This window comes from Equus przewalskii, chromosome 10 (assembly GCF_037783145.1).
Source record: "Equus przewalskii isolate Varuska chromosome 10, EquPr2, whole genome shotgun sequence".
NCBI classification, from domain to species: domain Eukaryota; kingdom Metazoa; phylum Chordata; class Mammalia; order Perissodactyla; family Equidae; genus Equus; species Equus przewalskii.
This window is the reverse complement of record NC_091840.1, coordinates 5,695,307-5,717,364: the sequence shown is the minus strand read 5'-3', so window position 1 is coordinate 5,717,364 and position 22,058 is coordinate 5,695,307. Positions and strand designations below refer to the sequence as shown.

The 22,058-nt window shown below is 58.0% G+C and overlaps 2 protein-coding genes across 5 annotated transcripts in view; one reads left to right on the top strand and one right to left on the bottom strand.

The window, feature by feature from the left end:
- The first annotated feature begins 3,117 nt into the window (after positions 1–3,117).
- AANAT (aralkylamine N-acetyltransferase) lies at positions 3,118–12,028 on the top strand. Of its 2 annotated transcripts, none has more exons than XM_070559940.1 (4): positions 3,118–3,462; positions 9,518–9,757; positions 10,067–10,221; positions 10,609–12,028. In XM_070559940.1, exons 2-4 carry the CDS (start codon positions 9,595–9,597, stop codon positions 10,912–10,914), a joined length of 624 nt encoding a protein of 207 aa, XP_070416041.1. In that variant the 5' UTR covers positions 3,118–3,462; positions 9,518–9,594; the 3' UTR covers positions 10,915–12,028. The 2 variants fall into 2 exon arrangements, with proteins under 2 accessions (XP_070416041.1, XP_008539822.1); XM_008541600.2 differs by lacking the exon at positions 3,118–3,462 and adding an exon at positions 8,461–8,689.
- Positions 11,939–22,058, bottom strand: part of RHBDF2 (rhomboid 5 homolog 2) — a 25,132-nt gene continuing 15,012 nt past the window's right edge. For all 3 annotated transcript variants that reach the window (XM_070559937.1, XM_070559939.1, XM_070559938.1), the window contains exons 3-19: positions 21,714–21,879; positions 20,819–20,946; positions 19,912–20,107; positions 19,615–19,818; positions 18,482–18,610; positions 18,018–18,136; positions 17,653–17,847; positions 16,467–16,578; positions 16,177–16,251; positions 15,827–15,988; positions 15,317–15,426; positions 15,099–15,162; positions 14,909–15,003; positions 14,568–14,643; positions 14,302–14,402; positions 13,963–14,116; positions 11,939–13,275 (exon numbers count right to left, since the gene is read on the bottom strand). In XM_070559937.1, coding sequence (XP_070416038.1) covers positions 12,856–13,275; positions 13,963–14,116; positions 14,302–14,402; positions 14,568–14,643; positions 14,909–15,003; positions 15,099–15,162; positions 15,317–15,426; positions 15,827–15,988; positions 16,177–16,251; positions 16,467–16,578; positions 17,653–17,847; positions 18,018–18,136; positions 18,482–18,610; positions 19,615–19,818; positions 19,912–20,107; positions 20,819–20,946; positions 21,714–21,857 — 2,484 coding nt within the window. In that variant the 5' untranslated portion in view covers positions 21,858–21,879 and the 3' untranslated portion in view covers positions 11,939–12,855. The remainder of the gene's footprint in view (positions 13,276–13,962; positions 14,117–14,301; positions 14,403–14,567; positions 14,644–14,908; positions 15,004–15,098; positions 15,163–15,316; positions 15,427–15,826; positions 15,989–16,176; positions 16,252–16,466; positions 16,579–17,652; positions 17,848–18,017; positions 18,137–18,481; positions 18,611–19,614; positions 19,819–19,911; positions 20,108–20,818; positions 20,947–21,713; positions 21,880–22,058) is intronic.

The window sequence follows — 22,058 nt, the reverse complement described above, 5'->3', positions numbered from 1 at the left end:
AGACTAGCCTGAGAACAGTAGGGCTGCTGTCACTCAGCCATGCCACCCTCTTCACCACCAAGTCCCAGATTGCCAGGTCAGGGCCTTCTCCTCAGCTCAACTCACGAGTACTTCCTGGATAACCAACCATAGATACAAAGTGACATCTCCCCAAACCCTTTCCTCTCCCAGAGTCCTCATCCAGGTCGATGGCAGCATCACCTACCTGGGTTCCCAGTTGGCCACCTGAGGGTTAGCCCTCAGTCTTAAGCTCCACATGTGATCAAAGCCCAGGTCATGACCCCTCTACCTCTACCCCCTTTTCATACTCCCCAGGTCCAGAGCTCGTCTGCTGGGGGCTGCTCCGCAGGGAGGTGGGGTGGTGCAGCCATGCAGCAGTGCGGCAGCTAAGTATGAGGTTCCAGAGTCACTTGGACCTGGGTTTGAAGCTCCTGCTGCCACTGACTCACTGTGTGACCTTGCGCAAGTTATTTTACTTCTCCGAGCTTCGGTTTCCTTTCTGGTAGATGGGAATAGTAATGGTACTTACTTCTTAGGGCTGCTGAGAATTTAACCGCCATGATGAAGATAAAGTGCTTTGCAAAGTGCCGGTACGATGCACCAGCCTGACAAACACTACCTGATGTTCTTAGTTCACCTCCATCGCTCACCTACACTGCTGTGTGGTCTCCTCACCAGGCCTGTGGCCACTAATCTATCCGCCACGTTGTGCCAGGGAGGTGGAAAATACACATGATCATCCAACTTCTCAGCTTAATATCTTTCTGTGGCTCTCATGGTCCACCAGAGAATGACGCGTGTGCCCTTCATGAATTGATTCCCTTTACCTGCCTCCAACCCCCTCTTCCACTTCTGTACCAAGCACACTCGCTCCATGCTCCAGCCCAGCTGCCTACTTCAGGATCCCAACTTTTTGGAGCCTCTATACCTTTCCACTTGTTCGCCGTCTGCATGCCTGGAATTTTTTTCTACTACTTGAACCTCTGTTTCTATCTAAAGAACTCCTTTTCATGTTACAAGACCCAGCTTGGGTCTTCTTATCCATGAAGTCTTCCAAGTGCCCCATTCCCCCTGCTTATTCCTTCACTTACCTGGTAATACCTGTGTGATTGTATTTATTACCCTCTATTAGCCTGATAACACTTGTGTGATTATACTTATTACCCTTTATTACAACCAGTTTTTGTGCTCCTGTCTCTCCCACAGGATTGTAAACACCTTAGGGCAGGGACCATATCTTCGCCATCTTTGTATCCCAGCATCCAGCACAGATCTGACTCATGGTAGGTACTCAAGCATCTTTGTTGAATGATTGAACAAAATAGTCAACCTTTCCTAATGGCCCTAAATGCATCAACAGGCCTCTGGGACACCTCTGTCTTTCCTTAAGTCCACAACTCTCCATTTTCCTAGACATGGAGAGAAACATACACACTCACATCACACATACATCCATGCTCACCCCACATGCATGCGCACACACAAACACACACACACTCTGTTGCTCTCTCCTTAGCCTTCATTCAGCCTCTAGATCTCACTGCCCATTATGGTAGCCCCTAACCACACGTGGCTCTTGAGCACTTGAAATGTGACTGGTCTGAATTGATGTGTGCTGTAAGTGTAAAATACACGCTGAATTTTGAAAATTCATTGCAGAAAAAAAAAAGAATATAAAATATCTCATTAATATTTTTATATTGATCACTTGTTGAAATGACAATATATGTATTAGGTTAAATAAAATATATTATTAAAATTTGTTTCTTTTGGCTTTTTTGCATGTGGCTACCAGAAAATTGAAAATCACATATGGGGCACACATGCTCTTTCTATTGGACACTGGGACTCCAGATGCTCAAAGCCGTAGGTCCGTTCTTTCTCCAGGAGGTGGCGATCCCGTCCTGGCTTTGATACCTCCATTCCAGAAAGGTCTGGAAGGTTCCTGAGGAAACTGCCTGTGTAATATGGCAGATATTGAACTGTAAATAAAGATGGGGCCCTACTCAGCCCTGCAGTGAAGCTGGCCTATCTATGCAAAGGAGGCCTCAAAATAAGTCCACAGGAAGTCAAGAAGCTAAGTGCCATCCTCCTCAACAGAAGAATCGACACCCAGTTGATAGATTCCTACTCTGTAGGCGGCATGATGCCACACTTTCAACACACTCTCTGTTTTCCAGGGGCTTATAAGTCTATTGGGGATGGGCACAGTAGATGCTGTGGTGCACAGCGCAAGCCCGCCTTCATGTCTGAGGCACTCCTCCCCCCAGCTGCGTCCCTCTCCAAGGACTGCTCTGCACTGAAGGAAGATGCCTCACCCATCCAATGACTCTCTGTGAGGGGGAACAAAGCCTGGCCCTCTCCCCTCTATTCAGAACATTGGGGCAAGGCCATCCCAGCCTCAGAGCTCCTCCTGGGATCAGCTGAGGCCTCTGCTGCAATGACCTCAACACAGTTAAACTTCTCGCTCTGCCTGCTGCTGCTGACCTGATGCCCTCACAGGTGCTGGCCTGAGAGGGCTCCCGATAACTGCCTTCATGCAGATCTCAGAGCCTTAGTCAATTTCCTATTGGTGCCAAATGTGGTCCTAGGGAACAGACTCCAAATGGGATTCTGGAACTGGATCATCTGTCTGCTAATGAGGACCCACCTCATTAGTGGTAGGTGGAATATTCTGGCCCCTGGCATGCTGTAGTGATACAATTGTTAAAACTTTCATGGGCATGGGGCCAGCCTGGTGGCACAGCGGTTAAGTGTGCATATTCCGTTTTGGCAGTCCGGGGTTCACCAGTTCAGATCCTGGGTGCAGATACGGCACCATTTGGCAAGCCATGCTGTGGCAGGCATCCCACATATAAAGTAGAGGAATATGGGCGTGGATGTTACCTCAGGGCCAGTCTTCCTCAGCAAAAAGAGGAGGATTGACAGCAGATGTTAGCTCAGGGCTAATCTTCCTCCAAAAAAAAAAACAACAACAACTTTCATGGGCAGTGGACTGGCCTGGGATACCAGTGGAAGGAAATGCAGTGGTAGTGAAAAATCTTAGGCATTTGCAAGGTATGAGAGAGTAGTCTTTATAAGGACTGTGGAATCCCATGGCTCTTCTTAGGGGCAGTCGCATTGGAGAAAAACAGTGAAAGGCTGTGGGTCACCAACTGGAGGCTCAGTATAAAAGCCAGAAGGTATCCTTGGCAGCATGTAAAGAAACTCGCCTCCTGAAGTTGGGGGACAGAGAAAAGTAGAGGATCAGGTCTGGACATAATAAGAGTAGCCAGGCCCCAGAGAAGGCTGAATTCTCAACCTTACTGAGTCAGCTATGCCAAGGAAGATCTGACTGGGAAGAAATGGGACTCTGAGACACCTGGGGATATCTGGGTCACTGTACTAAAAAATCTTGAAGCTCCAGGTTCTGCTCCAGCCTTCTGGACCTTCACAGCTGTGGTCCCCTCCTGCCTGTTAGAGGTTAGTGCGCTCTCTCTCTCTCTCTCTCTCTCTCTCTCTCTCGCTTGGAGACAATGATTCCTCCTTATAAGACATGTTCTGCCCCGCCCCACCCCCAAGGATCTATTCCACCTCCTCTCTTTGCACTAGACCAATAACTAGGTTTAAATCACAACATAATATGGCTGGTGAAGTGCTGTGCCACCTAAGAGAGGGAAAAGGCTATCCCTGGAAGGGACTGCAGGTCCAGCATGGTGCCAACAGGAGCTGGGAGAGTACAGGGCGGGAATCGGAGGATACTGCATCGAGAGAGGCAGAACATAAAGTCGGATAAGGAGAGTGTGTTGTTTGGGGGCACTTCTCCACGTTACAGGCTTTACCATCCTGGCAGAGACCCCAGAAGTTGGCGCTAACACACTGCTAGGGTGGCTCTTGGCAGCTGGGAGAGAGTGAGCTAGAGCATCACCCCCCAGCTGGCAGCACTGCTCGTGACTTGCAGCTGCACTCTCCTGCAGGAATTGCCCTCCGCTAAGGGAAGCCTCCTCACCCAGGGTGGATGTGGGGCTCAAAGGCCTGCTGTCCACCTCAATCCGGGCATCTCTGAAGGGCTTGCGGCTCCTGAGCTTGCGATGAGATGGGCTCAGGCCTCTATCGCTGCTGCATCACCACAGCCCGACTTCCTGCCCTGCCCAGTCCTGCCGCCCCTGCTCCCCGGCAGGGCTTGCCCCCAGAGCTCTCCCCGGTGAGCCTCCTGCACACACTTCTCCATCTCAGCCTCTGTTCCCTGGGAACCTGCATGGACGCACTGAGGTTGAAAAGGTAAATATGGTCAGGTGAAATGTGCTCAGTGTAGGCGTGCAGGACAGACATAAGTGTAGAGGAGGAGTTGAGAGAAAAAAGCCACCCTCAAAACCACCAAAAAATGCACTAGTTACTCAAGTGCCAAAATAAAGGATGACCTTCCCTGCCTGTCAGGGCTTTTCAGTTGCTCTGCGTGAAAAAATTGGGGTCTCGGAGGCATCATCAGACTGTCTCTGGGCCCTGTCTCTCATGGGACCCTGTCTTGGTCTCCCCCAGGTGGATTCCCCTGGGCCCTGGGCAGCTGTCACATGGAAGGGAGGAGGGGGAAGTAGGTGCAGCCCTATGTGGGAAGCTCCCCAGAGGCCCTGGGACCAAGACGTCACTCACCTGGGCCCATGTGGCTGCTACGCAGGCTCTCCAGGTGTGGCAGGGTTGCTGCAGGCTCGGTGTTGGGGGGTGGGGTGAGGGAAGTCTTCTCCATGCCCCACCAGGTCGGTGGGTCAGTGTGCCTTTAGCCAATGGCCTCTGCCCTGCTGTCACCTCTGCTTTGTCAGTATAAGGCTGCTCCTCTGCATCGGGCCTCCCTGCCCACCCCTCTCTCCTGAAAAACTTAAAGGCTGTCCGGGGCCTCCTTGTTAGGAGAATCTGAGACCTTTTCTCCATTCTTGGCTGCATTTGACGCTGCTGACCACCTCGTCCCTTGGATTCTGGGACGTGTCCTGATCCTGGTTCTGCTCATAACCTCACCTTTCTTTCCCCTCGAGTGGACATCCCTGAAGCTCAGCCCTCGGCTTTCCTGTGGTGACATGTGGTCCACTCGGTCATGAGGACAGCCAAATCTGTACCCACCGTCTTCACCACTTGGGGTCATTAGTGCGATGGGGGCTTAGCTGGGTCAGAAGTGAGGCTCAGTGGGGGCAGATGAGGAGTTAGGTAACATGGCCCTCTGAGGGTTCTCTGTATGCCCTAGACAACCTGTCATAGAATGTTCTGGAGCCCTGAAGCAGGGCCAAAGCAGCCATAGCCCATGATTTACTTGGGACCAAAGAACCTTGTGGGAGAGAACTGGAACCCAGCCCACAGCTGGTATTCAGACATGTGTGGACCTGTCTGGTGGGCTGAGAGACCCCAAAGGAGGCCAGACTGGCAGGAGTGATAGTGGGACCCCTAAGGGGGAGCCATCATGTGAGAAGTGTGGTGCGGGGCCAGACTGAGCAGAGTCAGAGCCGGGGAGCAGTGGTTACATGACCCTTTCAAGGGACCTGGTGTTGGAGGGAGACTTGGCATAAAGAGTAAAACTGTTTCAGTAGGGATCTGAAAAGAAGCACCCTGAGCCCACATGGGAACATTTGATCACATTGACTTTATATCAAGTAGTCTTGTCTTCTCACCTCTGGTTCTGCAGTTAGAATGCCCGCAGTGTCACCTGTGACTGCCTCTTAGGTAGATGGCACTCTTCTCTTGTCCCCTGAGCCTGGGAAGAGCCTCAGAACCCTTCTAAACAGCCACGGGCAGGGGGAACAGGCACGAGAGACGAACATCGTGACCCGGAAGGGAATATGCGTGGGGACGGTGGTCCAAGGAGCTTTCAGGGCAGAGGGTGCTCTGAGATGACTGGAGACCCCTGTAGGGTGCCCTCACATAGTTCCAGCCAGGTGGCTCTTGGTCTGTTTTATATACTAGACCTCTGCCAAAGACTTCAAGAAAGGTTCTGGGGCTACAAAGCTTTGAATCCCCACTGCTCTGAGCACATGGCAGGCTGGGTACCCGTGTTGGCTGAAAAACACTCTCCCCACAAGGAAGACAAACAGGATGCGAAATTAGGGCCAAAAGGCTGCTTGGAGAACACGCACTTCAGGCAGACATTAGAATCCCCTGGGGAGGGTCTACACGCCTGAGGTCTTACCCCAGAACTTTAAAATCAGAATCCCTGCGGGTGACGCAGGCGTTGGAATTTTTTAAGCTCCCAGGTGATTCCAATGTGCAGTCAGGCGTGAGAACCAGGTTTGAAGCAGGGAGAGTTGGGCAGGTCATAGGAATGGCCTTTTCTAGGACCTCAAGGTTGGAGGTAGGGGTGCCAGTCCAGGTCCTGGGCATGTTCCTCCCACCAGGCCTGAAAGCCAAACCCGAGGAGGTCTTCTGGTTAGTCCTGAGAGGTCTGTCGTGGGTGCCCAGAAGGGGAAAGGTGGGAAGCTGCCTGGTGGCAGTCGGGGTGGGAGTTGTGTGGTGAGCTGGGAGTTCTGCTGGGCCTCAGACAGCAGAGGGGCCCTGGGGGATGGGGACCCAACAGATAGGAGTGTGGGTGTGCCGGGTGTCTGGACGGGTCTGGGGTCACCCCGGTGCCAGGATCTCATGGGCCCAGCAGCACCGGGCAGGGCTGGCACTGGCAGTCACTCCTGGATCACAGGTAAGAGCAAGCACTCCTGTGGTGGGTGGACAGGGTTTCGGCACTACTGTGCTGGTATAAAAGCCAGTAGGGGGTGTGCGTGGCGGAAGGGCGGGACTGGGTACTAGAGAGGGAAAAGCTAAGGGGTGCGGGAGGGATGTGAGTGGAAGGGAGAGAGGGAGGCCAGGGCAGTCTGTGGGGACTGAGAGGGGCTTCGAGGGGTGCGAGATGGAAGAGCAGGAGGCAGCTTGCTGGGGCTCAAGATTCCAGCGGGAAAGCTGAGATGGCCCCAGGGCGGCCCTGGGAATGGGTGACACCAAGGTCATTGGTGGTCAAGGAACTTGGGAGTGGACATGTCAGGTAGAGCAACCTCCCGAATAGTAAAGTGAACTTTCAGTAAAACACATATACGCGAAAGTGGACAAACTGGCAGCCTGATGAATTTCCAGCACCTCCCTCACGTAACGTGCATTCAATTTAAGAAATGGAGGTTACATTTCCAGCCCTCCAAAACCCTCCTTGGGCAGCCACCGGATTAGAATGGAATCCATGGAATTGCACTGTGCCACCCATTTTCCGGCTTCCTTCACTCACTGTCATGTTCACGAGTTGTCTGTGATGCTGTGTCGTCGTGGTTTGTTCCCTCTCGTTGCTGGATGGTCCTCCATTTTGTGTATATTCCACAGTTGCTTCTATGGTCAATGGTCAGGTGGGTTGCATCCAGTGGGGAACATTCTTGCCCTTCAGTGTTTGGCAGGGTCATGAAGGAGGGATTGCAGGGCCCCAGGTATGTGTATGTCCAGCTTTAGTAGGTACTGCCGAAGTCTTCCAGAGTAGTGGCTGCACCACCTCAGGGTTATTTAAGTACCTCAGGGAGACAGCAGACGGGGGAGACAAGGCAGGTACAGTACTGGGGGGATGGCGTGAGTCTCTAAGGACCTTTTACTTGTTTGGGCTGGTTGTTGTGACAGATGGCCGAGTGATGATGGAACATGTCATGGATGTTGGAAGTTGTGATAGATGATGGAAGATGTCATGGATGATGGTGATGGAGAGCAGGGAGCAAGAGGGTTTGACTCCCACCTCAGGATCTGGGATCTTCCCCAGAGTGCTCTGGAAGGGAGTACACCTGGGGAACCAGACTTTGGGTACATGCATGATGGAGGAGGTAATTTACAAGGGCAGGATGTAGAGGGTGTGTCTGGTGATCAAGCCCTTTCAGTGGCTTGCCACCGTCTACACAGCAAGCCCTGCCTACCTGCCTCTGCAGGCCCATCAGCTCCACCTGCAGGGCCTGGAGCCAGATTTAGGCATTTCCTTCTAAGACTTGCTGAGTCCCTTTGCTTTGGTAGACTCTGACTTGGGGACACTGTCTGACAAACAGCTCTAAAACCATGAAGACTCGAAATCCAGTGGGCCCAGCAACCAGAGGGGTAACAGCGTGTAATGGGGAGGCAGACCTGGTGTTGCCTCTCCCACTTCCCTGACTTGCTGGGAGGTTCTGAGCAGGTTATTTAACCTCTGCGAGCCTCGGTTTCCTTCTCTATGAAATTGGGTCAATACTGGGCAGGGCTGTCACATAGATTAAAGGAGACTCTTGCCAGGGGCTCAGCCTGGAGCAAGAGCTATAAATGGTAGCCCTCTCGGGCTGCAAGAGCTGGAAGAACCCTCAGAGGTGGGCTTGCCCAGGCCTCTGGGGCCAGGGGATGAAAGCCTGTCCCAGCCAGTCAGTGCCAGAGTAGGGATTAGCCCCATGCTCTCCCCTAAACCCTGGGGCCCCAGTCAGCTGCTGTAATCCCCTCTGTGCCCAGCGTGCCAGGCTGACATTTTACCCTCAGCAGGCAGGGACCAGCTTGGCACTGCCAGAGCCCTGCCAGCTTCCCCCTGCCTGGTGGACTGCGAGCAGGGCGTGGGGGGTTAGGAATCTTTGATAACAACATTGCATGCTGCCTGGCCACATCTGCTGTGCACCCAGATCTTCCTTGTTCCTGTGCCTGTGGAGGGTCCCTGGGGTGACCGGCTCTGGCGTGGGAACATTGGGGCCCTCGCCCCACAGTCCTGGTAAGTGGGACCCCCAGCCCTGGCTCGCCACCTTCAGGGACAGGAGTACACTGCTTGGGGCTTTGAGACATGGGGAGAGAAGGTGGAGGAGGCAGGACATGTGGAAGCCACAGGGCTTTTTAAGGGAGGGGTGGCCTCCTCTAACAACTGTACATCTGTAGGGTGTCATGGGAGAGGGACAAAAAGTGCCACAGGGGCACAGCTGATGAGCCAGGGGTGGGGCAAGAGGTACGGTAGGCCCTCCATGTCTGCTCTTCCCCACCCCCGCCCTGTGTGCCCACACCTCAGTCTGCGGCCATCTGGGTAAATGTGGAGGCTCCCTAAGGACTCTGATTAAGGGCTTTTGCTCCAGAGCTGAGGGCTGAGGCCGCCTAAAAAGCTCCCAGCCGCACCATCTTGCACCCAAAGGACTGGAAAGTCTCCCTCTGGGCAGGTAGGGCAAACCAGCCCTAGCTGCATTAGAAGTGGTCAGCGGAGGTGCATGCCCCCTCCTCCCTTGGGCAGCAGTGTCGGGGGTGCCCCAGGCTCCAGCGAGCACTGCCCACTCCTCCCGCATCTCCTAGGGCTCAGATGCACCCAGAGGGCAGTGAGACCAGAATGTGGAGGTTTGGAGGGGCTGCTCCGGGGGGGTACTTCTGGCTGAGAGGGAAAGGTGGAGAAAGAGCAGCAATGTTGAGAGTCCCCAAGACTGCTCCTGGGGCCAGGCACCTGGGGCATGTGCCCCTCCACTTTGGGGCTGGCCCCACCCCAGATCCAGCTATGAAAGAAGCAAGACGCGCCCTCTTGGAGATGAAGATCAGACCCCTGATTCTCACTGCTCCCCAACAGGTGCTCCGGGGCCTTCCTTGGCTGTCGTGGAGGCTACTTCTGAAGCTGGGCACCCCAAGGTGGCACCAGCAGCCAGGATGTCCACACAGAGCATCCACTACCTGAAGCCCGTGGCCCTGTGCCTGGCACCTGGGATCCCAGAGTCCCCAAGCCGCCACCGGCGCCACACACTCCCTGCCAGCGAGTTTCGCTGCCTCACCCCAGAGGACGCAGCTAGCGTGTTTGAGATTGAGCGTGAGGGTGAGCAGCTTCCACACATGGCCCAGGATGCTGCTGTACTGTGCTGCGGTTGCCCTGTGGGGAGAAGACCCTCACATCTCCTACCCTTGGTGCCTGGGACCCCAGAGTATCAGACAGTTTCCGTGTGTGCGCATGTGCGCATGCGTAGGGGGCGGGAACAACAGCCTTGAATCCCCTGCTTTTCTGTGGGGAAGGTTTGGGGGGTGGGAGACCCCACCCCTGGCATCTGAGCCAATGCTTGGTGTGCAGTGGACAGTGGGCATGTGGCACAGCGACCGCTGAGTCACCCACTCGTGCCTCCTGCCACAGCCTTCATCTCTGTCTCGGGCACGTGCCCCCTGTATCTGGATGAGATCCGGCACTTCCTGACCCTCTGTCCAGAGCTGTCCCTGGGCTGGTTCCAGGAGGGCCGCCTCGTGGCCTTCATCATCGGCTCGCTGTGGGATGAGGAGAGACTCACTCAGGTGAGGGCAGAGTGGGGCTGTGATGACAGGCCCCTGGAAGGCTCTGGAAGAGAGGCCACTGCCTGCTGGCCTCTGGGTTCTCCTGCTCTGGCAAAGGCCAGCCAGATGGGGGTAGAGGAGCCCAGAGGCTGGGATTTCTTCCTCCAGAACCAGAGAGATGAGCACAGGCCTTAGGTCCTCTTCCAGGGTGAGAGAGCCCAGCCCTGTGGGGTCTCAAAGGGCCTCATGGCCAGGGATGCAGCTCCCAATTTGGGGCCTTCCTTGGGTGGAAGGGGAGCCCTGATTGGAGGCACTCAGAGGATACCTGCTATTGGCCCAGGTAGGGGTGGTTTAGGGGATAGGTGTTGGCAGAGGTAACCTGGACTCATGTCCCTTGTTTGCCCCCAGGAGTCACTGACGCTGCACAGGCCTGGTGGCCGCACGGCCCACCTGCATGTGCTGGCTGTGCACCACACCTTCCGGCAGCAAGGCAAGGGCTCCATCCTGCTGTGGCGCTACCTGCACCACCTGGGCAGCCAGCCCACCGTGCGCCGGGCCGTGCTCATGTGCGAGGACACACTGGTGCCCTTCTACGAGAGGTTCGGCTTCTACCCTGTGGGCCCATGCGCCATCACTGTGGGCTCACTCGCCTTCACGGAGCTCCAGTGCTCCCTGCGCAGCCATGCCTCCCTGCGCAGGAACAGCAACTGCTAAACCATGCTGACCACCTGCCCGCTGCCCCGGGGTGCCCATGGCTGGTGATGGAGATGTGGGAAGGCAAGCTGGGGCTCCTACCCAGCCCCAGTGTCCCCTTCCCTGGCCCGGCCTCCCCCAGGTTGGCTGAGCATGAAGGGAGACCAGGTACTGGTGGAGCAGGGAGAGGCGAAAAAAAGGAGATGGGGTGGCTTTTCCCCAGCCCAGCCTGCCCAGCTAGAGCACTAGTGTGCTTCCTCCAGTCTGTCCTCACGAGGGCCTCTGGACCGCCTGCGTTCCAAATTGCCCGAGCTGGGGCTGGATCGGCGAACAGACAGTGGGAGGTGTCCTGCAGCCTTGCCTCAGCTCTTCCCTCCTCAGGAACCGATGGTGGACCGTCTAGGCATGAAGGGGCTCAGCACCAGGGGAGCATCCTCACAGGAGGAGCCCAGCGCTCAGGGGCTCTTTTTGTCCCCAGCCCCAGGGCTGCCCCTTCTCACCTTCAGCCCTGGAACAGGGGGTAGCCGGGAACAGGGAAGTACAGGGGCCACATCTGGGCTCACCCACCTCCCCAGTCCCTGTGCTGCCCCTCCTCCTCCTCCCAGGCCACAGGCACCCTGGCTCCTCTGTCCACAGTAATAAAGTGGTTGTGCCCATCGCCTTCCGGGTGGCTCCTGGGTGTGGGGTGAAGGGTTGGGGCTTGCCCCCAGCTGCAGTGAATGGACAAGCACTGTGCCTTCCCACCCACAACATCCCTACCAGGGTGGCCCGCCCCTCAGCCCAGCCAGCCCCCTCACTGCCCCTATAAGCACGTGGGGCTGGGGGCCCCCAGGAGTCGAGGGCTTTAACCTGCCCTCTCGAGGGACGTCCTGAGGCCCTCCACGTGACCCCAACCTGGTTTCTGGTCCAACCAAATCCCCCAGAAGTCAACAAGTTTTCCACCGTCCCTTGGACCAAGCCCCTGCCCCTGAGCACTACCTGGCTGCCCCCAACCCCAAAATAAGGTTCCAGCTTTCATTCTACCTGAGCCCTCAAAAGACAATACTTCCATAAAGAATATCATTTAATACATTTGAGACATCATCCATACAAAGTTAGCGTTACTTTAAAAATTAGGATCATAATATAAACTGGTAAAAAAAAAAAAAAAAAAAAAGGGTCTGATTGAGCCTCGGGCAGCCCCTGGGAGTGGGTCCTCAGGGTGTCCAGGCAGGAGTGAGGCAGAGGATGGCGGGGCTGGCTGCCATCAGAACCAGCCCCGTGAGGCAGAACACTGACATGAAGGGAGGGCCGGGAGGGGCTCGAGAGGCAGAGCCTCAGCTAGAGAGAAGGGAAGGCTCCTGGCTTCCTGGTCTCCCTGTGTCTCCCTGCTCCTTCACTGCCCCAGACCAGGCCAAAGCCTCTCTCACAATGTCCAGTCTGGGAGCCTTACAGGCAGGCTCACTAGCTACCGATGAATGTAGGGCTCGTAGGGCAGAGAGAGGAGGAGAAACAGGAAGGGGGCCATGGTGAGGCAGGCTGGGAACCTGGTGGGGTCCCTGGAAGGGCTCAGTCGTGGTGAAGGGGAAGGCACCAGTGGAAGCTGAGGTGGGAGACTGCCAGCAGCCCGAGGACCCTGAGAAGAAAGATGCCCACCCCCAGGAGGTGGTCCCAACTGCAGGGGAGCCAGGGGAGAGGGCAGGAAGTCAGGGCCTGGGCCCCGAGCTGCAGAGAAGCATGTGCTCGGAGTGTCCCCCAGCCTGGGCCACGGACACACAGACCTGAGGAAGGGTCCTCACTCCCCCAGGGAACCCGCCTGCGTGACTGTCTCCCATGGAGTCAGGGAGCACCTGGGCCCCCAGCGGTGGGTCTCGAGAGTGTCGGGTGGGGTGCTCTGCAGACAGCAGCCCGTCCCAGGCACAATCCCTGTGTCAGTGGCACTCTGTGGGCAGCAGCCGCGGCCCGGCCCTGCCGGGCAGGCGGTCAGTGCAGCACCTGGTCCAGCTCGTACTTCTCACAGAAGCGGCTGGTGAAGGGGAAGCAGGTGAGGTACTCGATCCAGGGCCAGTTGATGGGGTAGACATACAGCCAGATGACGAGCGAGGCGAAGAGGCCAGCAAAGACCAGCAGCGACACCAGGATGAGGGCGCGCTTGCGGTACTTGTCGCTGGTGCCGAAGGTGATGTAGGGCAGAAAGGCGAAGGCAAGCAGCAGGCCGCTGAGGAAGCCGAAGATGTGGGCAATGTTGTCGATCCAGGGCAGGAGGCCGCAGATGAACAGGAAGAGCACGATGGCCGACAGGTTCAGGAAGGCCTTCCAGGGCCGCTCCAGCAGCTGCCAGCTCTGGAAGAGCTCCACGAAGAGGCAGGCGAGGAGGCCGAACTGCGAGCCAGCTGGGCCCACCTGGGATGGGCGGGAGGGGACATGCGTGAAATCCAGGTACCAGGTTGGAAGCCTTTGTAGGGAGCCCTAGGTACAGCTGGCTGGAGCACCAGGACCTGGGTCATCCCATCTGGGAGCCCCTCCCAGGGGTGGGGGCCCCAAAGCTGAGGGGCCAGGGGTCAGCTAGAGCTGCCAGACCAAAGCGGGCTTGTTCCACCCATCCTTTCCGCAAACACTGAGCCCCTACTGTGTCCCTGGTGCAATAAGTACGACAAACAAGACTCTCCAGGGTGCATACAGTGGGGACAGGCACTGAACAAGCCAACAGTGTTAAGCTGATCAAAAAACTGCAGTTTCTGTGGGTCGACAATGGTCACATGGCAATTTCATAGGCTCAACCTATGGATATGTGACGTGGGGGCAGGCAGTGGTCATGGTTGTGAAGAGAAATGAGGCAGAGAAGAGGAACAGAGTGAAAAACAGGGTCCGGCAAGGTCTTTCTGGAGGTGATGTCTTAGCATGACTCAGGGGCATCGCTGCTCCTCGTGCCCGGGGATTAAAGGATCGGCCAATAAGCTCCCAGCTTAGCTGTCCATCTGCTATCGAGCCCAGCATGGGAGGGGCCGTGTGTCCCTCTGGCAGGCCTCAGGTGGGAGGGGTGGAGAGCAGTAGAGCCGGCTCTCCCTGCCCCATCCTCCGAGTCCCTACCTCTGCCCGGTACGGGAGGAAGATGGCACTGGCGAGATTGCCAGTGATGCCGCTGAGGATGAAGATGATGGCAATGCGGTGCCAGCCGGCCAGCTTCTCCAGGTCCCGCAGGATGGTCATTTGGAAGACCACAGACACAAGGCAGTGCACCACGCTGAGGTGGGGGACACACCAGGCATCAGCCTTCCCACATCTGCCCACAGTCACCAGCCAGCACTTCAGGAGCAATGGGTCTGGGAGGTTGTGCCAGCTGTGCTCTGGCCCAGGGGCCTCTTCTGGGGGGTCCAGGTGAGCAGCCACTACCGGGATCTGGGGCGCATGGAGCGAGGAGCCTCTTACCCAGCATGGAGGAACAGAGACAGCCAGAGCCTGTAGAACTGATCTGGGACCTCAGGGTTGAGGAAGGGCAGCAGCCCACACACCTCATCCAAGCAGTGCACCTGGAGGCAAGCACGGTGTGGTCAGCGCCTGGGACCTGGCTTGGCTAGAGGCCCGCTGTGGGGGCGGAGCCAGATACCGGCCGCAGGAGGGAAAGCATGAGGCCCAGCTCCAGTAGGCTGCACACCTGGCTTCTTACGCTCAGGGCACCACAGGCCCCTCCTCACCTGGGAGCAGAGCGTAGCCTCTTCGTGGAAATAGCCGTGCATGAACTCACAGTATTCCCGAGTGGTGATCTCACAGCTGGGGGGATGGAGAGGCAAGGGGGCACATCAGGGCCCTGGGTACCCCTGCCCACCTCGCCCAGAGCCCAGTGCCTAGCCACAGGAGGACTCACTGGCAGGAAGGGGGTGCCCCTCTGCAGAGACTCTGGCTCTAGGGCAAGCCCCCCTTCATCCTGCTCAAACCGCGGGTGGCCCCCAGAGTCGGGGGAGAGGACACCAGCCAGGGTGTGGGTGGTGGAGGAGGAACACAGGAAGCTCTGGGCAGGGTGCCTGGGCCAGCTCACCTGCCCTTGGTGCCGATGCAGCAGGGGCGGCCTCTGATCTGGCAGTCTATGTGCAGGAAGCCTGTGCGGTTACTCCTGGACTGCTCCGTGCAGATCTGCCAGATGGGGCACCAATAGCAGGGTGGGCCTGTGTGGTGGCAGGCACCCCCTCTCCACCCTCCCCAGACCACTCTCTGCCCTGGACACTCACTGGCCACTTGGTGATATCATCGGGCCAGATGTGGGCACCGCTGGAGGCCGGCTCCTCACAGGTTCTGGAGGCAGAGGTCAAAGGGGGCAAAATGAGGGGCTGCGGCACCCCTAGCCTGCCACACCAACCCGCCAGCATCCCTGTGGGCACCACAGACAACAGAATACTCCACCCCACCTTCTCGGACAGCCCAGCCACAGGCTGCCCTGGGACTGTACCTGGGGTCCTGGTGGCACACAGCCCCTGACGTCCGCTTCTGGCCCAGATCAGACTTGTCCATGGGGGGCCCTGTATCGTCCTGCCACTTGACAAAAGTAGCCAAAGTCTCCTAGAGGATGGAGGCAGGCCAGTCATGCCAGGACAAGGCCACCCCCACTGCAGTGGGCGGGGGACCCTCCAAGACAAGGGCTCTTCCCACGTCCCAGAGCTCAGGCCCATCCGCTAGACCCCCACTCCCACGTTCTTGAGACCTAGCTTTCACTTTTCCGGGGCTTGGGAGGTTGACACCTTCCCTGTGCTGGGCTGCGTACAGGGGTATGTGGGGCTGGGGAGGCATGTGGGGCCAGGGAGGGGTGTGGGGCTGGGGAGGGCAGGAGAAGGAAGAGGGAATGTGGTCACTGCCCTTGAAGGGCCCCTCCCCCAGGCCAGGGCAAGCAGAGATGCTGCAGGGGACCAGAGTAGGGCTGGCAGGGGTTGCAGGGCCCAGGGTGAACGGCCCCTGGCCCCACCGAGCAGTCCTTCCGCTGGGTCTGGATGCAGCCTGAGTGGTCATTCTGGACGCAGCAGCCTGAGTCCCGCTCCAGATCTCGCTCCCGCAGCACCAGCTGCTCAATCTGCCTGTCCTTCCGGATGCAGGGCGAGAACTTGGCTCCCAGGTGGATCAAGTCAATCTAGGGGGGTAGGGGGGGAGAGAAGGAGGAAGCCGGAAATGAGACCTGGTGGCTCTGTTGAGTCTCCCCTGAGGGTCCCCTGATGAGGGGGGCTAACCCCAAGCAAGCTAACCCCCTCCCTGCCCAGCTGGGGGTGACGGGGCCCATGGGCTCCCTGCTGAGATGCTGTCCCCGCCTGGGCCCCTCACCGAGCTGGGGCCGATCCAGAAGTTCTCCTGTTGGATGTACTTCACGCTCTCATACACACCTTTGTTCCTGAGCACCTGGTGCAAAGGTGGAAGGAAGGGGGTCAGGGGTTTCCCCGGCCCAGGGTAGGGTCCCCAAGAAGGGGTCAAGGGGCAAAGCCACAAGGAGTCCAGAGCACCCTCCTGCTTGGACCAGGTGGTTGCCATGGGAGGGATTCAGGGGCCCAGGATGCTGAAGTCTCTCAGGGGGCTGGGACCCTCATGGTGGAGCCCCACTTCCGTAGCCGACTCACCAGCTGAGTGGTGACGTGCTGGGCAAAACCCACGGGCGCGATGCCATACGTGCAAATCACCAGCAGCGTGATGATGATGTGGACAAAAGTCAGCCAGTAGGTGAAGTAGGGCCTGCAGCAGAGGCCTCAGGTCAGCAGAGCCAAGCTCACCTCCTGACCCTCCGCCCTGCTGAGCCCAGCCACTCCCTGCCCTCACCAGCTCTCTACCCTCCATTTCTACTCCCTGCCAACTATCTTTCACCACGGTGACTTTTGAAATGCACCGCTACACGTCTCTTTTCCAGCTTAAATACCTTCGACAGCTTCCTACTGCCCTTGGGACAAAGTCTGACACTGCCCCCTCCTGCTGGCTGCAAGGCCTTGCTGTGCCTCCCCACCTCCCCGGCCTCTTTCCTCTTCTCTTGCAGTTCCTGGAACACACCCTGCTCCCTGCAGCCTCAGTGCCTTTGGACATGATGTTTCCTCTGCCTGGGATACTCTTCCCGTCTCTCTTCACCCAGCCAACTGTTGTTCATCATCCTGACTATATCCCGCCCCACCAGCTGGTCACTTCCACTCTGTTCTCTTTCCCCTGGACATCCACCACACCTGTTAGTACTTTTATGTAATTTGGGGTCCAATGTCTATCAGGTTGCTGCCAAGTGTGCATCATATGATGCATATGCATCATACTGCCCCTCCTCAATCCTCCAGCTACCCCTGAGGTCTTTGCGCATGTCCTCTCCTAGTCCCCTCATTCACAGTCACAGCTTCTAACTGTCCCCTGACCCACCCACCCCTCCCTGCTCCATGCCATTGGAGCTCTGTTCCAGGGCCTGCATGGTGGCACTCAAGAAATGCTTGCTGACTGACTGCTGTCTGGGAGCCTGGCTGAGGACGCAGGCCAAGAAAGTGGGGAGGGTGGAGAGGAGGCAGCAAGTACCCAAGGACCCTTCCCAGGTGATGTTCTTGCTCAAAGGGGACCCTGAGGACCAGTCCCTGCTCTCCTGACCCACAGCAGGTGCTCACCAAATGCTTGCTGAGTGAAGAAGGGGCGCTTCAGGAAGGCCCAGGGGAGCATGGAGGCTCCCAGCCCCTCTCCTCTCCACCTACCCAAGGGGTTCGCAAGAGTGGTGCCAACACCCCAATCTCACGGGGTAGGGAGCCCCAGGACGGGCAGCACTGGCCGCCATGCCCGCCCGCTCACCGGTGGCTGTCGAAGCTCTCCAGCTGCCGCTGCACGGTGCTGCTGATGCTGCGACGGTAGCTGCGGTTCAGCCAGTTGCCCACCACGCCCAGGCCGTAGTGCCGCTTCTTCCGGTCGAAGGCAAAGTGCTTCACCTTGGAGGCGATGCGCTTGCCGCGCCTGGCCGCGGGGCCCGGGGCTGGACCGTGCTCCTTCCTGGTGGGGATGGGGGCTCTCAGACTGTGCCACCTCCGCACATCCCAGAATGGGGATTGGGAGGGACCTGCAGTCTGGGGAGGCCCCCAGGCGGGTCACTGGGCTCCAGGGAGCCCTTGCCCCATTGTGCTGCCTCCCTCCACCTAGAGGAGGGACCACCCAGAACTCACAGAGGGATCTGCAACCCATCAGGGGAGAGCGGGGAGGCTGAGCGTGGGATCGCCCGGAAGTAGCTGGCAGAGAGTGGGGGAGACTCAAACACATCATCGGGCATGGAGCTCATTTCTTCCTGGGGTGGGGGTGGATTGGGGGACAAAAAAACAGACAGTGTGAGGAGTCACTGTCCCAAATACTGCTCCCAACAGCTCAATTCAAAGGCAGGACAAGGCTGGATGGACAGGCTCTTTGGGAGGGAAGTGGAAGCCACGTGTCTGTTGGCACCCAGCCCCACCCACAGGTCCTTGCTCTGCCCAACAGAAAGATGGGGTCCCAGGCGCTCCACGAGGTGGCACTCCCCACCCCGCCAATGGCTTTCTCAGGGGCTCTGTCAGAGCATGATCGAGGCCTGGTCATCTCTCCTAGCTCCCAGTCCAGCCAGTCTCCCCATCCCCAAGGGCCCATACCCCGTGCTTGCCTTACTAAAAAACGAAGAGTCAAACGTGTCTGCCCCATCGACCACATCCTCCTCCAGGGAGCTGGGGTAGGCAAAGCTGCATTTCACCACCCGGCACCGTTGTCCCGTGGCATCCAGCACCGAGCGCCCCTGTGACAGGGCAGAGGCACGGGCATCAGGCCCGGCTCCAGCACCCCCACCCCTCAACACCAAAGGAATCATCAAGCCCATCCTGGGGGCAGCGTCTTGGGAGGTGGGAGCCCGCCCAGAGCATGGAGCGGCTGAGGGAGAAGGCCAGGCACAGGGCACCCTCTTCTCCCTAGCCCTGAACGCATCCCTCTCTCCATGGTTTGCTATCTTCTCCCTGGTGACCTCCTGGCCTCTGGCTTGGCAGCTGACACCCCATCACTCACCCTGCACCCTTACAACCGAGGCTCGGGCCATCTCTCCCCAGGGCCAGCTTCTCGGCACAGCACACCACGACCCTGCCCACCTTTCTGACCCCACCTCCTGCTACTCCTCTTGGGACCACACCTCACTAAAGCCACATCAAACCACCTGCTGCTCCCCCAAAGTGCCATGCCCCCTTCCTACCTCCAGGGCTCTGTATAGGCTGTTTCCTTCCTTCCTTTTCTGGAGAACTTTCCTGATTTTTCTGAGTCAGCTCAAAGGCCTTCCCTGGCACCAGCCCCTTTCCTGGGCGAGATGGGGCAGTACCTCCTCTGGGTGGGCCCCCCAACACTTCTCATACTGAATGGTGACATCTGCCCTCACCTGGGCTGGGGGCTCTTCCAAGGCAGTGACACTGGCCCGTTTCACTGTGCAGCCCCCGTGCCCAGCACGAAATAGGGGCTTGGTGAACACAGGTGAATGAGTGGTGACCACATTTCATGTCCTACATTCCCAGCTTATGAGATGGTGTAGAAACCAGCTTCCCAAACCAGGGAGAATTGGGACTACAAGGAAGTGGGCCTGGCTGCTGAGCCCCTCTCTCTGCCCAGGGGTCCCGGTGCATCCACTACCCTTGGCACAGAGGGAGACACCTGGGTGAACTCCTGGGGGTGCTTTGAGGAGAGGGAGGGAGGAGGGAGGCAGGGATGAGGGGAGAGAGAGGAGGAAGGGAGGCTGGGCAGGGGTGGGGAAGGCATTCTCACCTTGAGGAGGGCGGCAGCAGCTTGAAAGCTCATGTGGGCCACAGACATCCTCTTGCGGCGGGGCAGGTGGGAATAGCCAGAGCGAACGCTGGTGAAGGAGGTGAGGGACAGGACCCCAGGGGTTAATGGTGGGTGTGGGGCATGGGGCCGGTCCACCTCGTCTGGGTGGCGGAACGCCCGTCCTCGGGCCAGTGGATCCACAATCTGAAAGAGAGCCGGGGAGGGAGGAGCTGAGCAGAGCTGGTCGGGCCCCGGGGCGAAGTTGCCTGCATCCCCTCAACCCCTGATGGAGCTCACCTTGGGCATCTTGCAGGGTTTTGGAGACTCAGTGCCCTGGAAGGAAGGCACCTCCTGGCTGGGGAGCTCCAGGTCCCTCTGGCACGAGGCCTTGAGGCGGCCGTAGCGCACGCTGCAGTGGTGCAGGCTCCGGCGTTGCCAGTGCTGCCGCTTCACCTCCCAGTCGCCGCTGACCCCAAACCACTGGGCCGTGCCCCTGCGGGAGCAGACAGAGAGCAAACAGGTGTGTGGACGCTGATGCAGCTACGGTGAGAGCGTGACAGGGCACATGCACTGCGCGGTTGTGTGTCTGTAGGGGAGGTGATGTGAGAGGTGACAGTGCTCCTGTGCATGCAGGGGAAGCGATGTGAGAGGTAACATGAGAGGTGATGGTGCAGATGTGTGCAGGGGAGGTGACAGGGCACGTGTGCATGCAAGAGAGGTGACATAAGGTGACAGCGCAGGTGTGTGCAGGGGAATGGATGTGAGAGGTGACAGTGCCCGTGTGCATGCAGGGAGGGGACAGGGCATGTGTGGGTGCAGTGAGAGGGGCAGATCAGCTTCCCCGTGAGCACCCTGGTTCAGTACCCAGTGACCAGATGAGCAGGGGCGGATTAAAGTCCAGAGCATGAGGAGCTGGGCTGGGAAGGCCTCCTGGAGCCACTCTGAGGGGCAGTGGTCCACCCCCCAGCTCCTGGAACTCCTTCAGCCTCCACACTATGACTTTCTACAAGGCAAATATCCCCTTTGGGCCTCAGTTTCCCACCTGTAACATGGTATTCGATTCTCACGTTCCACCCCTGCAGGGTGATGCTGCTCATTATGCCTCCCTTCTCCTTTTAGAAATGGGACTCAGAGCCAGGCCCAGCAAATGCCCAGGTGCCAAGAATCTACAGGGCCCTGGGGGGTGGCCAGGCAGGATGCTCACTTGCGGATGCTCTGGGACAGGGAGGCCTGGCGGCGGAAGCCAGGGCGCTTCTCCGAGCTGCCCTCCTGCCATCGTCCTCGTGGCTCCTGGAGGCTGACACTCTTCAAGTAGGCAGGATTCCTGGGCCTCTGTGGGGAGGTGGGAGGGAGGACAGGCTGTGACTTCACAGAGCCCAGATCCTGGGTTTGTCTCCCAACATGAAAACCCCGAGAGAACAGACGTCAACCCCGATCGACACCCCAAGCTGCTTTCATTCCGAACGTAAAGTCACCATTTTCTAATGTTTTTCAGCGAACCCTAGCACGCATGTCCCTAATTCCCTATCTTGTGCTCCCTCGTCACGCCGTGACGCTCTCGCCCATTTGTGTATGTTGGAGTGAGCGGGTGGCCCCAGCACAGCTCCCTTTTGTGCCCGGGCTGAGCGGGAAGCCCACGCTGCTTCAAGCCCGGTTTCAATGAGCTCTTTATGGAGCGATGGTCCGGACTGTCGGAAACTTTGATTCATTTCTATTCTCCCACAGGAAGCAGGCACTGCAAGGTCAGCCTGCTGATGCTGAAGATGTGCTGTGCCCGCTCACCCACATCACAGACCGCCCACACCCACCAAAGGGCCTGGGCCTGGGGGGCAATGGAAACAACCAGTTCCCAGGTGGGACTAGCAAGCTTTTCTCAAGGAAAGCGTTTCCTGTTCTCCCTGGACCACCATGAGACAGAGCTCCCGAGTTCAGGGCCCAGTCTCTGAGACGTTCGGGGCCAGGAAGAAGGGGCACAGGCCTAAGTCAGGGGCTACCCAGGCAGCTGTGCCTCCTCTGGGAAGTGGAACCGTCTGAAAGGCGTCATGTGGGCACAGCTGTCACCTGTGGCAGGGCAGCAAGCCCCCCAGGCTGCCCCTTACCTGGGGCAGCATGCTGGTCTGCTCGCTAGGGGTCGGAGTCTCAGGCGGTGGGATGGTGATGGACAGGTTGGGCGGCTTCCGGCTCTGCAGGCGGCTGCTAGACACAGAGGAGATGCTCTCGCCATTCTTGTCAGCAGATGCCATGGTGGGCAGGGGGGCAGCGGGGCTGGAATGGAGACAGGGAGAGGAGGCATGAGTGTGTCGAGAGGTAGCAGGACCCGAGGGGACGCGGGGACCCTGGTGCGAGGGCAGGCAGCCCAGACTGAAAACAACCTGCCAAAAGTTGGTTCAAACCTAATTCTGGACACTGAACCACGTAGCAGAGACTGAATGTGGGCTGAGTGA